At 32.3% G+C, this 17,876-nt stretch overlaps 1 protein-coding gene across 1 annotated transcript in view; it reads right to left on the bottom strand.

Moving 5' to 3' along the window:
* Nucleotides 1–6,902: 6,902 nt before the first annotated feature.
* The window catches only part of LOC144980771 (Na(+)/H(+) exchanger beta-like), a 51,110-nt gene continuing 40,136 nt past the window's right edge, over nucleotides 6,903–17,876 (bottom strand). The window contains exons 21-23 of the mRNA XM_078928551.1: nucleotides 10,023–10,171; nucleotides 8,243–8,403; nucleotides 6,903–7,862 (exon numbers count right to left, since the gene is read on the bottom strand). Coding sequence (XP_078784677.1) covers nucleotides 7,293–7,862; nucleotides 8,243–8,403; nucleotides 10,023–10,171 — 880 coding nt within the window. The 3' untranslated portion in view covers nucleotides 6,903–7,292. The remainder of the gene's footprint in view (nucleotides 7,863–8,242; nucleotides 8,404–10,022; nucleotides 10,172–17,876) is intronic.

Raw genomic sequence — 17,876 nt, 5'->3', positions numbered from 1 at the left:
AGCTAACATACAACTCACCATATGACATTAAAGAGTAGCTAACATACAACTCACCATATGACATTAAAGAGTAGCTAACATACAACTCACCATTGACATTAAAGAGTAGCTAACATACAACTCACCATTGACATTAAAGAGTAGCTAACATACAACTCACCATATGACATTAAAGAGTAGCTAACATACAACTCACCATATGACATAATTAAAGAGTAGCTAACATAAAACTCACCATATGACATAATTAAAGAGTAGCTAACATACAACTCACCATATGACATTACAGACGTGTACGAATATGAGTTGAATTTGACTCGTTTTAATATGCTCTGAAATCTTAAATTTATAGAAAATTGAACTGCAGGACATCCATAAATAACAATAATAAAATAACATTATATAAATATAATTAATATAAACAAGGAGGTATATAATGATAACAACAACAATTGTTCAACGTTGTTTATTTTTAGGGAGTTTACAGCGCCACCAACAGTTTTATGTCGATTTAGGGCCTGTAAAAAGGAAGACTATAAATAAGTCAAAACATTTGGATAAAGGTAGCGAGGTACTAAAAATAAATGAATGAATAAACAAAAAGGCAAGACAGAGGGGACAAGTTAAAGAGAGATCATAAGTAGTTTGCTATTATTTTCTTTATATATATTTTTTTTTTTCAGTTTTTAGAGGTTTTGTTTGTTTTTTAGGGTTTTATGGCACTTCCTGAACTTTTAGATCATTTCAGCGCCAGTAGAAAAGAAAATGATGGAGGAAAAGTTGTAGATGTGAATAGGGAATGAGATTAGCGGAAGAGTAGCGTCCCTTGATTGGAAGTCGCGGGTGGAGAAGTTATTTGTAAACAAACCAACTACAAGCCAAGCGCTCAAATACAAAGTTTATTATTCATATTTCTGTACAAAAAATGCATAACGTTGATTATGATATGCATTTTTGTACAGAAATATGAATAATAAATTTTGTATTTGGAGCGCTTGGCTTGTAGTTGGTTTGTTTACAAATAACTTCTCCCCATGTGGACGTCCAATCAAGGGACGCTACTCTTCTGCTAATCGCATTCCCTATTGAAAAGCACCAATTATAAAAAGATAAAATAACCTTCTATCAATGTGCCTATTTTGACATTTCCTAAAAGTTACGTACAGGCAAAAAAAAAAAAAAAAAAAAAACAAAGGAAAGGACCGGCTCCAAAAGATACGGTCAAATGTTTACAAAATACAATATATCAAAAACAAAAAAAAACTATAATAATAATAATATATAAGAGAGAAAAAAATTACTTTAAGCAAGGTTGACTGTATCCATTATCAATGGAAAACACTTAGATAAAGAACAGAAAATGTCGGATCAACAAAGGGTGTTGAGCTTATGCAGAGTTGACTTTAAAATTGTTGACTTTATATGGATTCCACTGTTTTTTTTTGTTTTTATTGATATAGTCAGTCCATAATTGTCAGTAAGTATATTATAATTTTTAAGGTTAGCAATATAACAAAGGAAGAGGGGGGGGGGGGTGGAATATAACAACGTTTTGGAGACAGTTAATTGTTCTGTGAGTATGTAAGCAATATTAGTTTGAATAAAAATTATAAACGGTGGCAAAAATCTGACAATCTTTCGAGCAATGGCACAGAAAATATTGAAAGTTTAATCTCGGTCTAGATGTCATTTAAGGACTTTAAATAGTGAGATAATCTGTCAGTCATAAGAGTAAATAAGCAATATATAAATAAATGGCAAGATATATTATGGTGATTTGTATACCATATAACATAAAGCCTATAGCTGTTGTGGAACTCTGTTATAAAAAGATATTGCAAAGAAATATTATATATATATATATATATATATATATATATAATATATATATATATATATATATATATATATATATATATATATATATATATATATATTATATATATCACAATAGAAATGAGCACCTGCACCTGGTTTGATCTAAATAAAAAATCATTGTCTTAACCCAATCCTTGGCCCAAAATGAAAATATATATTTATAATATGGATAATCACATCTGATATATCTGAGATCCAAGACAATTTCGTGGAATTGGGGAGGAGGGAGGGGGGGGGGGGCATAATTATAAATTCCCAATTTGCGCATTTGAATGACATAGAGGATTTCTGTTGACATCGGATATTGTTTGATAGATTATTTATATTTCGCTATCGAATGCCGAGGTGGCAGAAAATTGCATGGGGAAGGGCATAATTGTTCTTTAAATACGTGACGCAAATTAACAGACATTTTTTTAAAAGGATTTTACGGCGCTTGCAACACATCAAGGTCATATCAGCGCCAGTAAAAAGGAAGACACTGGGATTGTCAAAAGTTCTAGAATCATAATTAAAGCACCAAAAAATAAGTAAGACAAAAGGGAATTGGTTCAAATAGGGAACCGATGTAGAGCACACTATCAGTGTACTTAGTTTGAGATCGCCTAAAAGTCTCATCCAGAAACAAGCACAGGTCCCCACTAAGAGGAACACATTCAAATGTTTACAAAATCATGATATACGTAAAATAAAACATAATACAGTACATGCATAACAGAGAGATGATTTACAAGGAAAAAAGTATAATTTCCCAAAACAATAACTATACATTTGACTGTTTCCCTCCCAACTAGGGTATCCGGCCAGGGCCAGGACAAACCAAGTAATCTTATTCCAAGACAAAGAGAGAAAGCATGTTGGAAATCAGATATAGGGGGATGGAGAACACAGCGTGTGACCTCCCTGCCCACTATGGGAGGTCAAGAACCCCACCCAGAATTAACACACAGAAATCTAACAGAGATATGTTTTACAAAAGGAGGAAAAATATCCCTTATAAAAATATAAATGAATGACAGCCGCTAAATCCAAAATATGCATAATTTTATATATATATATATTGCATAGAGAAAAAAAAGAAGTTATAATTTCATTGAATGCATTGCATACTGATATCACTTGGATCATAGATAGATGTGTATTCAATTTGAGGGAATGCTGAGAAATGAGAAAGACAATGAATGTAAAAGATTAAGACATAAATGGGCGCTAAACACCATATATGGCTATAAAACTATTTTAAAAAACTGAATATAAGTGAAATAGAGTATGCATATAAAAAATATTTGTTTGCAGTGTATAATAAAATGGGAGAAAATAGCACTGCCAAAGCATTTATAAGCAACTAGAAATCTGAATCTTGATGTTTGTTTTTAAGGGTTTCACGGACTTGCGACACATTTAGGTCATTTAAGTGCATAGTAAAAAGGAAGGAAGAATATTGGTTAATAAAAACATTCTACAGGTACAATTAAAAGTACTTGAGGAAAAAGTTTATATTCATATGCTATTTATTTTGTTGATAAAAATTTTGCATGAATTTTATGTTTATTATGAACATACAAATTACAAATTGCACACGATACTTTTGTTTTTCCGTTAAACTTTTCAAATTACCTCGACATTCATTCGTTTATACTTTTTTTAAATGATGACAATGGTTAGTTGACTTCATCTAGGGCAATTTATTTCCAAATTGAATCTAAATTATTCTTTGTTTATTTGTTGTTTGTTTCTAAGGGTTTTACAGCGCTTGCAACACATTTAGGTCATATCAGCATCAGTAAAAAGGAAGAATATTGGATAGTAAAAACATTCTAGATGTACAATTAAAAGGACTTGAGGAAAAAGTAAGACAAAGGGGAATGGTTCAAATAGGGAACAGATATTGATTCCAAGAGCAAACTATCAGTGTACTTAGTTCGAGATCACCTAAGTCTCATCCAGACACCAGCACAAGATCCCATTAAGTGGAACACACTCAAATGTTTACAAATCATATGTTAAAAATAAACAAAAACAACAGGGCATAACAGAGAGATGATTCACAAGGAAAAAGCATTATCTCCCAAAACTATAACTATACATTCGACTGTTTCCCTCCCAGCCAAGAACTCCGGCCAGGGTCAGGACAAAACCAAGTAATCTCATTCCAAGACAAAGACAGAAAGCAGATATAGGGGGATAGAAGACACAGTAAGTGCCTCCCTGCCCACTATGGGAGGTCAGGAACCCCACCCAGAGTGTTACAGATTCACATATACATTTATTGTTATTTAAAAAAAAAAAACTACAGCCAAAATTAATCGTACGAGGTAGGTAAATAAGAGTAAACTGTAAAAAAGATATGAGCAGCAGTGTATAATAATAATATAATATAATGTAATGGAATAAAAAAATTATATAGCAGGCAGAATCCACAAGGTGTTCTAAGACGTTACACATACAAAGACAACGAGCAACACAAAACACAAATACTATTACGACTAAGAATCGGAATGTTTTCAAAAGTTTTCTACAATGACTGAGATCGGGGGAGTCTTTGACTTCTTTCCCTAATTTGTTCCATACTTTTTGGGCTCCGACAGAGAAATATTTTTCATCTAGAGATCGGTTACATATGGGTACGTTTATCAGTTTGAGATCATAGCGGTCTAACAGGTGTATACAATTCATGAAACCAGGAGAGATAAGGTGGTATATGGATATGTATAATGAAATATATGGTGTAAATCATAAACAAAGTTTTTCCTAGCAACAAGAAGGCATCATAGTTACTCATAAGTATATAAAAAAGAAATATTAAATATAATATTTGACGTAAGCCTTTTATACATTTAAATGTATATATTTACCACTATTTATCTTTCTAATTTGTTCATCTTATAGCCCTAATATTCATCTTTCTTAACATTTATGCGCATTTCTTTACAATGTTGTCAAAGTTTCCATTTTCATGTGACGTAAAAAAAATAGCATTTAATGTAAATGTCTATTATATAATCATATTGCAGACTTAAATTAAATATTATGAGTTTACTATAATGCAAAATATGAAATTAGAAGCAAAAACTTCAGCTCTTATGAGTGAAATAAATAAATTGGGGTTGGGACATAAGGGAAAACAACCATGGAATGAATGTAGTCAGGTTTTAAATAATTGTCACTGAAATCTGATAAATAATAAAAACGATTGCAATGAATAATAAATAAATTGCATACCGTCATGGCACATCAAGACGTAGAAAATAAAAGGAAAAGAAGAATGATGATTTAGTATGATGGGACTACTATGGTCAACTTGTGACCAACTTTTTTAAATTGTAGAAAGAAAGAAAAAAGAATAAAAATAACAGTGGCTCTGGAAATCTTAAAGTAATCCATATGAAACCTGACACTGAAATTTCTCTCAAAAATTCAAAAAGATAAGATATTGAAAAGATAATCAGGACAAGGTACTAGGTATCAGCCGCAGTGTAATTCTGTAAAGTGACCAATAAAGAGTTTAATTTTCTTGCTCAAGAAAAGAAAGAAAAAAAATGCCAACATGAAGCTGTAACCCAGGCTTTTTACTTCCTAGTCATCAGATCGGGACACTTCAGATGACTCTCTCTCTAACCGCCTGTCAATTCTTTCACCAAAAAAAAATATATGTGAATACCATGGAATCCTGATAAAGCCAACACTACAGACCAGAAAAATTTGTTGACTTTAAGCAAGGTCGACTTTATCCATTGTCAATGGAACACACTTTGATAAAGAACAGAAAATGTGGGACCAACAAGGTGTTGACTTTAAGTGGATTCCACTGTAATAACATTGGATAAACAGAATTTGTCAATCAAATGGTGTTCGCATCTCTTGAATATTTAGTGTATTTACAAGTTGATATATAATATATAAGTATAAGTTTATCATGTAGGAGTTTTATCAGAACCCTCATAAATAATAAATGTCCAAATAAATCACAGAAAATAGATAGCGGCTATTATCACAGAAGCGAGTGTTGTCATGAAAGCACCAAAACTCCATAAATAGATATTGTGCATGAAGATGGAAGGTTGGTCTAAGTGAAAGCTTGTTTTAAAAAATTATTAAAAATAAGGGGTGTAAATGAAAGTTTGTAAATTGAAAGGTTTTTTTTTAAAGCGTGTAGATATAAAAAGGGCTCTATAAGAAATATTGTACATAGAAAAAGGCATATAAAAGACAGATTGCAAATAAGAAACAAAACAAACAGGCAAGGAATATATGAAAGACTTGACAGCTACTACCAGCTTACAAAGATGCCTTACTACTGTACCCTTATTCTTAATTAGGAATCTTATATATATATATATATATATATATATATAATATATATATATATATATATATATATATATATATATATATATATATGGAGAGAATTTTCACCTTGATGCAGTACATAAGTCTTTTCAAATCAGATTGTCAATTACAGCAAAACAATAGACTTTCTTTCCATCATAAATATTTTCTGGGGTTTTGTTTTTTATTTTTGTTTTTAGTTGAGGGTTTTTTTGTTTGTTTGTTTTTGTTTATTTATTTATTTTTTTTTTGTTGTTTGTTTTTTTTTTGTGGGGGGGGGGGGTTCTTTCTTTTTTAAATGTCCTCTATCCAAATATTTTCCTTAAAATTATCTTAAGTACAAGGCGAGTCATTTCCAGCAAAACTCTTATAAGTTGACACCACAGTAAGTAAGTAAGGTGCATGTGAGCATTGAAATGGGTTGGGCTGATATTAGAAGAATACTGTATCAAGGTGAAAATTATCTCTTGATAAAGCAGATGACATAATATATAATAAATACATGATGATAAATATAAATACATAATAAAATGGTAACTCAGCAGCGAATAATTGAAATATAATTCCACAAAATAAAAAATATGGTTTATAATCATATATAAATTATAATATTAAAGCAATTTTTACCTTTAAAATATATCTTCAAAGCAATCAATTTTACATGAATATTTTTCAGTGTGTATTTATTTGTTGCATTTTTGTTTGTTATATTATTTGTTTAGTTATAAAAGTTTTACATAAATCTAAGAAAGACATTAGTGAAAATGATTTTAAAAAGTGAGACAGAGGAAAATAAAGTTTGAGGAAATCCTTTCGAGCCAACAAGTCTTGGATCAAAGCAGAAATTATCACCATACACCATAAGGTGGCATTGACTCTGTATGTCCAGGGAAGGAGAACAAGAAGGATCCAGAGGAAAAAGACGAGCAAGGGGTGGAAGAGGCGGAGAAGAAGAGGAAGGAGAAGGAGAAGTAGTAGTAACCTCGTTTATAACCTAGTCGTCTCTCCATCCCCCAAATCATAACTACAATCACCATTTTCAATATCAACTCTAACCACAGCATGCCCATTACTAGACAAATTCTTCAAGGGCACAACCCCCTGTCCTTGACCTGTGACCTCTTCGGGTCACCAATTTCCATTTCTTTCTGCCTCTCCAGTTTATGCTTTGACGATCCTCTATCCTCTCTCTTCTTAATCCCACGACCACCATCCTTCTCCTCACCCTCCTCCTCCTCCTTTTCCTCCTCATTCTCCTTATTATTCTTTTCTCCATCTACAGCCTCAGACTCCATCTCTTTAACGCCTATATCACCTAAAGTAGATCTCCTTTTATCCTCTCTATCTTCAATCTCCTCATGAAGACTGTACAGATGAGGTGACAACCTGCAGAGAGGATCCAAAGTGGCTCTCCGGCCGTGGTTCGGTAGATCCAATGTAACGGAATTTCTCAGGCTGCTATTCTCCTTTCCCGATAGATTCCTACGCTGGACTGTTTCGTCTGAATCTGCCGCGCACCAGGAAAGCTGTGCAGCTAGCTTGGGGTTGTATTCGCCCATCGTTGACAATCGTCGCAAACGTTGATTTTGATCCGTCTTCTTCCTGAACTGTGACTGGAAGTCTTGGCGATACGCAAGGTCAGGGTCGTGGCGGGTCTGAACAATATTTTAAGAAAGAGATAAGAATGTAAGCTTTTAACTTGTAAGTTGAGATTTTATATAGCACAATTTTCACTAAACATGCTCAAAGCACTTTACAAAGGATCCCTGACTAACAGAGGTACACGTAACATGTAGAACAAGACATGATGCCTGTTAGGCAATAATATAATTTTTAAGCATCACTTGGCACAAGAATTTCCTTGGATTTGTGTGAATTTGAAGTTTAAATATGATAAAATAATAGACCGAATGAGGAATTTTAGGGGAAATAATCCTCAATATCTCAAAATGGGAAAAGTTAGGTAGTTTTGGAAAACCGCTCTTCGTAAATAACCAGGAATTCCCAACAAGTCAAAGGAACTACTGAAACTCACCAAACGGCTGTTTGACGTTCGTCTCTGTCTCAGCAGATTTCTGAGGTCAACGGCATTCTTGACATCAGGACTGGATGGGGTCGAAGGTCGTCGGGCAAAGCTCATCCTGGATCGGTGGGTGTCATAGGACAGGCTCTTTGACCGACGATTCCTGACAGCAACTGGAAGGAATGAAATGGAAAAAAAAAATTATAATAATAATAATAATAATAATAATAATAATAATAATAATAATAATAATAATAATAATAATAATAATAATAATAATAATAATAATAATAACAATAATAATAATAATAATAATAATAATAATAATAATAATAATAATAATAATAATAATAATAATAATAATAATAATAAAAGGGCTTCTTCAAGATATAAAAAACATTTTTTATAATAAATAAATAAATTTGAGCATTTATATAGTGCAAAATCCACTAAACATGCTCGAGGCACTTTACAAGGGTACCTTAGCCAACAACAATACCTAACACATAGGATGAGACATGAGGCCTATAAGGCGATATAATAATTTTTTTTCAACAGAGACAACGGCCGGTACTTATTTTACACTGGTGAGGGTATGTGGGTAAAGAGCCTTTTCCAAGGACTTAACATTGCACCACCCAAAATGGGACTCAAACCAGGAATCTACTGGTCAGAAGGCGAGTGTTATATCACAAGACTGTAAAGCTACAAAGTAAGAAAGGATGTACAAGCGACAATCTTCCAATTATAGTGGATTCCTGATAAAGCCAATACCACCAGACCATACCAGCGAAAGAGTAAAAATGGAGACGCTTCGGATGGGAACAATACAGACAATGGACGTTTCGGGTACAAACCCTTCATCAGCACAACAATAAACAAACTAACGTGGAAATAAAAAAAAATCAAATGCAATATAACTTGAATCGTCTGTACTCAATGGTGTTTGGAGTGTGAATGAAACGTTAGCGTGGCGTGGGTAGTGGGTAGGGGAGACCTAGGGTGTCATTGGGATGATAAGCTTCAGGCAGCCCCCACCGATCTCAACCACCAGACCAGAAAGATTGGTTGACTTAAAACAAGGTTGACTTTATCCATAATCAATGGAACATACTTAGAAAAAGCGCAGAAAATCTAAAAAAAAAAAAATTTCTTTAAATTGAGCTTTTATATAGCGCAATATCCACTAAACGTGCTCAAAGCACTTTACAAGGGGTCCCTGACCAACAGCAACATGTAACATAAAGAACAAGACAGGATGCCTGCTAGACGAAGTTACAATTTTTTTTCGACAGAGACAACGCTGTTAACGACCAGGCACTCATTTTACACCTGAGTATAGTGAGAGAATGTGAGTAAAGAGCCTTCTCCAAGGACTCAACTATGCACCGAGTAAGGCTCAAACTCAGGACCTGCCTATCAGAAAGCGAGTGTCATACCACTTGACCACATTGTCACAACAAAATCTGAGACCAACAAGAGGTGTTGACTTTAAGCACAAATTGACATTAAGCACAAATTGACTTTAAGCACAAGTTAACTTTAAGCACAAGTTGACTTTAAGCACAAATTGACATTAAGCACAAGTTGACTTTAAGCACAAGTTGACTTTAACCACAAGTTGACTTTAAGCACAAGTTGACTTTAAGCACAAGTTGACTTTAAGCACAAGTTGACTTTAAGCACAAATTAACTTTAAGCACAAATTGACTTTAAGCACAAATTGACTTTAAGCACAAATTGACTTTAAGAGAGTTCGCTTTACGCAGATTCCACCGTATCAAATCTTTACCGTCCTCATCTCCCAATGTCACCACTCCAGCAGGTATTCGGGGATCGGCCACCTTGATGGTCGATATTCTCCTGTCCCTCGATCCTGAATCGTCTGCAACTGTTGTCGACAACAATCCGTGCAGGAACACGTCTGACGAGAGGGGAGGCCTGGGTGGAATAAATCGAAACTCTTCAATCAAATCATATTGCCACACTTGAACCAGGTGTGAATGAGTAACTAGCTATAATAGATGTTGAGGTATAAGATAGGACTGCTAGTATTACCAAATAAATGGATACATCCATGTTTATATTAAAAACTTCCACCTTTTCATAATAATAATAATAATAATAATAATAATAATAATAATAATAATAATAATAATAATAACAATAATAATAAATAATAATAATAAATAATAATAATAATAATAATAATAATAATAATAATAATAATAATAATAATAATAATAATAATAAATAATAATAAATAATAATAATAATAATAATAATAATAATAATAATAATAATAATAATAATAATAAAACAATAACATACAATAATAATAAATAATAATAATAATAATATAATAATAATAATAATAATAATAATAATAATAATAATAATAATAATAATAATAACAATAACAATAATAATAATAATAATAATAATAATAATAATAATAATAATAATAACAATAACAACAACAATAATAATAATAATAATAATAATAATAATAATAATAATAATAATAACAATAATAATAATAACAATAATAATAATAATAATAATAATAATAATAATAATAATAATAATAATAATAATAATAATAATAATAATAATAATAATAATAATAATAATAACAGTAATAATAGTAATAATAATAATAATAATAATAATAATAATAATAATAACAATAATAATAATAATAATAATAATAATAATAATAATAATAATAATAATAATAATAATAATAATAATAATAATAATAATAATAACAATAACAACAATAATAATAGTAATAATAATAATAATAATAATAATAATAATAATAATAATAATAATAATAATAATAATAATAATAATAATAATAACAATAACAACAATAATAATAGTAATAATAATAATAATAATAATAATAATAATGATAATAATAATAATAATAATAATAATAATAATAATAATAATAATAATAATAATAATAATAATAATAATAATAATAATAATAATAATAATAATAATAATAATATTTCTATAGCGCCTTTCGTCTAAACCTCAAAGCGCTTTTTAAAAACAAAAAAAATGTTCTTGGCCCTTCACAATGCTTTTATTCATACATCCAGCAGGCTATCGAGAACTAAATTCCATTTTTTTGTTTGTTGCTTTAGGTCTCTTCCAACACAATTGAGGTTATATGAGAGACCGCTGAAACAAAAAAAACAAGCAATCTAACAAAAATAGTACAAATGTAAATCAAAATCATAACCTAAAGATATCATAAGCTAAATTATAAATAACCAAGAACAAACAGGCAGAAGATTTACAGAAAAAAAAAATATCCCCTGTCAAAAATACAATCACAAACCAAAGAAGCAGGATAGGCTAGTAAAGAGAAGAAGAAACGACATCACTATCGGATCGTACACCCATGCGAACATCATAGGTATATGATTCAAGGGTGATGCTCCCATCCAACCACCCGCTAAATTCCATTTCATACAGTACAAGCCGCCTGTTCAACAACCTTTATGTACTACTACAATGTTGCCATATATATCTCAATACCCACAGCCATGTTCTCATTTACAAGCGAGGCAAGTAGAGTAAATGTGAGTAACGAGCCATAATCAAGGGAACAGAAGAAGTGAGTGTTTTAAACCAAGTTAACTAGTTTAGGGGGGTCCTGATAGCTCAGTTGGTAGAGCACTCGCTACACAAGCAAAGGGACTGAGATCGATCCCGGGTGCAGTCGAGATTTTTTTTTCTGATCCCCCCTGTCTACCCAGCAGTGAGTCTGCTAGATCTGGAGGAAAGTACATTGTAATAGACTAGCGTTCTATCCAAAGGATAGCACGCAATTGCTTTTGTCTCTTTCACACTATAGAAACCAGGATAAACTTCGGCTCCATGGGCCTAATAGTTCTGAAGGAACTCATTTAGGCACTAGCCATGCTCAACATTGCTTGTTAAAATATAAGTTCCAATATTGTTTGACCCCTGATGTCATAATGTATTAGAAAATGCAGCATAAATTAGTTAATAATAATAATAATAATAATAATAATAATAATAATAATAATAATAATAATAATAATAATAATAATAATAATAATAATAATAATAATAATAATAATAATAATAATGATAATAATAATAATAATTTCTATAGTGCCCCCATCCACCAAAAGTGCTCGGAAGAGCTTTTACATATTTCGCACAAGCGATCATATGTACCATTTAATAAAATCAATAAAATCACTCAAAGAAAACTGAAAGTCTTCAAAGAGGCTTTAAAGAAGGACAGAGATTTTCAACAATTATGAGTGTGCTTTTTAAAATTCTCGCTAGGAATGTATTATTAACTCATAATTTTGGTTAATGACCAAAACAAAAAAAAAATAATAATAATAAAAACAATCAACCAAAAACATGTTTTAATGGGGGGGGGGGGGGGAGGGGATGAGGAAAGGGGAGAATGAATCAATTATCGCTGAAGTTAACAATTAATTAAATAAACACAGATTTTTATTTATTTTTAAAGCTTTAGGTATCGACAAACTTTATTAAAATAACATGTAATTAATTGGCTCTCATCTGGATTTCAAAAACTAAATTTTACCTAAAAAAACTTAAGTCCTGTGATCTGTGAGAGTATTTACTGTTGTATCAACCATGACTGTTTGCATGAGAATGATTCAATTAATGTTTCATTATTTTTTCACTTTGTGCTTTATCAGATGATTTTTGATGGCATTCTGAAAGAGGAAAGGGATGGGAGTAGGCCTACAAGTACATGGCATTCTACAGTGTAAATGTTGCTGCTCGAAGCTCGAAGAAATAAATAATAACGTGAAGTTGAATGTAAGCTTCAATTTAATTACAAAAACAGATCAAATGAACGTTTCGGGTTTCCCCTTTATCAACAAAACAGGATGATTGAAACACCACAGATGAATGAGATGATGTGGTAGTGGCGTAGTTAAGATTCATCTCATTCATCTGTGGTGTTTCTTCATCCTGTTTTGTTGATAAAGGGGAAACCCGAAACGTTCATTTGATCTGTTTTTGTAATTAAATTGAAGCTTACATTCAACTTCACGTTATTATTTATGGCATTCTACAGACTTGAGTCTAGCCAAAGAGCAAATGGGTGGGCAAAGAGAAAAGGAATAAAAGGGGTGATTATTATTATTATGCAAGTAGTGTAGACAAACTAATGGTGCAATAGGGTGTGACATCAAACTACTGGTTCTAATCTCATTGGAAGTGTGAAACCAGTCTTTCGGGGGACTGAATACATACCTTGTGTAATTGATATTCTGGTGTCAGAGTGATGGCATCTGATTTTCTAGTCTAATTATATTCTGATGGTCGTCAATAAAGATCATCCATCCTCACTATCTTACACCCCCTAATCCTAAGAATCTGCCTATACATCCTTCTACTAAAATAGTTATTCTACTTTATGATTCAATATGTAACCTATTCATTGTTAGTCCTCATGAGGACTGGTTACACACTTCCAATGAATTCGGAACTGAAAGAGAGGACGGTGTGACGTAACAACCCCTGCTTCCCATTGTAAAATAAAATAAAAAACAAAAACAAAACAAATTTTTAAAACCATCAATTGATCTCTAAAAATTCTGATATTTAACAAAGTTGATGCTAAAAGCTGTGGGTTGTAAAAAATAAGAAACGTTAAGTACAAAAATGAATGTAACAGTTTCGAAAATGAACAAAATACGAAACACTGAATGCTTCAGCCTCAAAACCCCTCTTCAGCCAAGAAGTAAAAAAAGTAGAAATAGTATTATTTTTTATGTAATCGAGATAGATGAGAGAAGTGTTACTATCACCATTTTTACTCTGTTTGTTTTTGGCACAAAAAAAAAAAAGGGGTTTTAGCTCAAAATATTTCATGTTCAGTATATTGTTCTTTTTTTAAAGCCTTTTCATTCATTTTTTAAAATGACATTTGACAAAAAAGATTTGATTTGATTCTCCAGTCTTGTTAACTCTAAAAAGTTCTCAAAACAAACTATGGTACAAAAAATGAAGATCTGAAAAAAATAACAACAACAAATAAACAAACCAAAAAACAGTCAAAATATCACGAGAGATAACTAGTCGTTGAGTGTCTAATGTTGTCACATAGAGATGAATAATAATAAAAGAAAAGAGTGGTTATAGTCTATAGTATAGAAATCAGGGATGCCAATTCATGGGGCAAAAAATTTACTGAACTTTTACGCAAATACATTGGCCGATCCCTTTCTGTGTACTGAACTCCAGTAAAAAGACAGTATGTACTTACTTTTTTGTTCTATTTAGCAGGTGATTGGGAAATCTACTGATGATTTATAACGTACTGAATTCCGTAAATATACGGAAAATTGGCAACTTTGAGTAATCGTATCAATTCTATGTCCTGGAAATATTTGATGAATAGTACTTCTATATCAGTCAGCAATACTAACACGAACAAATTGATCATTATCTATACAAATTATTTTCAATCCTCTTGTTTTCTCTTTAAAAAATAAGTAAAATAAAATAAAATACTAATAATTAAAAAACAATAAAACTTGAGCCTTTCTACAGGACAATCAATATCCACTAAACCTGCTTACTTGAAAATGTCATTTTGATTATGACAAAATTCACCTGAAAATGTCATTTTGATTATGACTAAATTCACCTGAAAATGTCATTTTGCATATGACTAAATTCACCTGAAAATGTCATTTTGCATATGACTAAATTCACTTGAAAATGTCATTTTGCATATGACTAAATTCACCTGAAAATGTCATTTTGCATATGACTAAATTCACTTGAAAATGTCATTTTGCATATGACTAAATTCACTTGAAAATGTCATTTTGCATATGACTAAATTCACCTGAAAATGTCATTTTGCATATGACTAAATTCACCTGAAAATGTCATTTTGCATATGACTAAATTCACCTGAAAATGTCATTTTGCATATGACTAAATTCACCTGAAAATGTCATTTTGCATACGACTAAATTCACCTGAAAATATCATTTTGCATATGACTAAATTCACCTGAAAATGTCATTTTGATTATGACTAAATTCACCTGAAAATGTCATTTTGCATATGACTAAATTCACCTGAAAATGTCATTTGATTATGACTAAATTCACCTGAAAATGTCATTTTGCATATGGCTAAATTCACCTGAAAATGTCATTTGATTATGACTAAATTCACCTGAAAATGTCATTTTGCATATGACTAAATTCACCTGAAAATGTCATTTTTCTCAGGACCTTTTTCATCTGAAAATGTCATCTTTCTCATGATTTTATTCCAACTGAAAATGTCAACTTGCTTATGACTTATTCCAACTGAAAATGTAATTTTGCATACGACTTATTTTAAATAGAGCAGGACCAATCAAAAGCTTTGGAATAAAATATAATACAAAGGTGCAATCCACACATTTCTACAAATGGCTAGGGGCAGACAACTCTCAAAACGTATGAAGAGTGCGTGTCAAAAGCTCGAGAAAGAGATAGTCAGGTTTGAGATTCAGGAGATGAACGTAACGAACATTCGAGTCATCCACTGGATTTTATAAGGGTTTTTTTTCTATATATATGGAAATAACAATTCTGAACTTAAAGTGTTAAAGGAATAAACTGTGGATCTATCTTCAAACAATTGGGGCTACTACAGAATGACAACGATGATGATGATGATGATGATGATGATGATGATGATGATGATGATGATGATGATGATGACGACGCCGATGATGATGATGATGATAAAGATGATGATGATGCTGATGACGATTATAACGACAACGACAATGACAATGATGATGATGATGACGACGCCAATGATGATGATGATGACGATGGTGAAGATGATGCTGATGACGATTATAACGACAACGACAATGACAATGATGATATGAGGAGGAGGAGGAGGAATAATTCAATGAAACTGTTTGTGATCATTCAATTAGGTCAGAGTGAATCTGATACTTAAAATTTAATTTTACTCTTAAATTTTAAAATCTAAATTAAAGTCATGGTCAATGACAAGAGTGCTGTATGTTTCTAAAATTTTTAACAAAAAGGTGAAAATGGAAAAGCCTTTCCATGGACAAGCACCGAGGCCTTTCCATGGACAAGCACCGAGGCCTTTCCATGGACAAGCACCGAGGCCTTTCCATGGACCAGTACCGAGGCCTTTCCATGGACCAGTACCGAGGCCTTTCCATGGACCAGTACAGAGGCCTTTCCATGGACCAATTCTGAGGCCTTTCCATGGACCAGTACCGAGGCCTTTCCATGGACCAGTACCGAGGCCTTTCCATGTTCATCTTTCATCTTCCTCCATACTGTTATAGTGCCAGATTGAAGCAGTCGGTCAAATATTTGAAATGTTCTGAGAATTTCTTTTTAACTCACTCAACCCTAACACCGACTATATCCGTAGTTTACCCAGGGTTACTTTTACCCAATGCCTATTTATTACATTTTTCTGAGACCAATTATAGGCGTAGTATCAAAGTTTATGTTTTTTTTATTTTTCACATGTTAATGGTAGTTGAATAAAACTATCTATGTACATGCTCATTTTTAATACATTTTTTTCCCATTTTGAAAAGTAGCAAAAATCTCTAGGATTTAGTTAGTTAATGCACTGATTTATTTTTTTTTTTTGTCCGTTCCTAACCACAGTTAAGCTCTGATTCGATGAGAAATGAATGGATTGACAGGAGGAATTCCAAATCTAATTATTAAATAATCAATATTATTTGGAGGTCCTGATAGCTCGGTGGGTAGAGCTCTCACTTCACACTCAAAGGGACTGTGATCAATCCCGGGAGCAGTTGATATTTTTTTATGACCCCCCCCCCCCCTCGTCCACCCAGCAGTGAATAGGTAGCTGAGTCTGTTAGATTTGGTGGAAAGTACTTTGCGATAGACTAGCATCCTATCCAAAGGATAGCAAGCAATTGCTATTGTCCGTTTCACGCTATAGAAACAGGGATAAACTCCGGCTCCATGAGCCGAATGGCTCTGAAGGATTACAAAATTAGTTTAGACGCGTCACGTCACCTCACATTTGACAAGCCTTTGCATCCATCACCCAGCAGTGCAGTGCAATTTTGGCCCTTTTCGTACCAAGCATAGGTGTGTGCGTGTAGGGGGGTGGGGGGGGGGGGGGGGGGGGGAGGGGGGTTGGTGAATGTTGAGATCCATGGTGTATGACATGATATAGAAATTACATAATTGATATCTGAAAGGATGAAAGGGTGTGTAGAAATGGTGCCAGACAAAAGAGGCAAGAAAAATACAAGAAACGTTCATCACCAATACAAAAACAGTCTGTCTCGACTAGGGATCGAACCTCAAATCTCCTGATTACCAGTCAGACGTGCTATCACTACACCATAGAGGTTTCTTGCTTTGTTTTAAACAACTAAAAATAGTCACTTTGATACTTGATTAATGTTTATGCTTTTGTTTGTTGGGTGGTTTGTTTTTTTTTTTGGTTATTTTGGGGGTTATATTTTCATTTCACATCTAACAAAAGTGGGAGTAGGGTGCGGGGGGAGGGGGGGGAGGCAAGGGAAATAAATCGAATTTATCTATAACTATCT

Source organism: Berghia stephanieae, chromosome 10 (genome assembly GCF_034508935.2).
Source record: "Berghia stephanieae isolate SIO BIC M18660-M18661 chromosome 10, UCSD_Bste_1.3, whole genome shotgun sequence".
In the NCBI taxonomy this organism is placed as follows: domain Eukaryota; kingdom Metazoa; phylum Mollusca; class Gastropoda; order Nudibranchia; family Aeolidiidae; genus Berghia; species Berghia stephanieae.
This window is presented reverse-complemented; position numbering and strand designations above follow the sequence as displayed.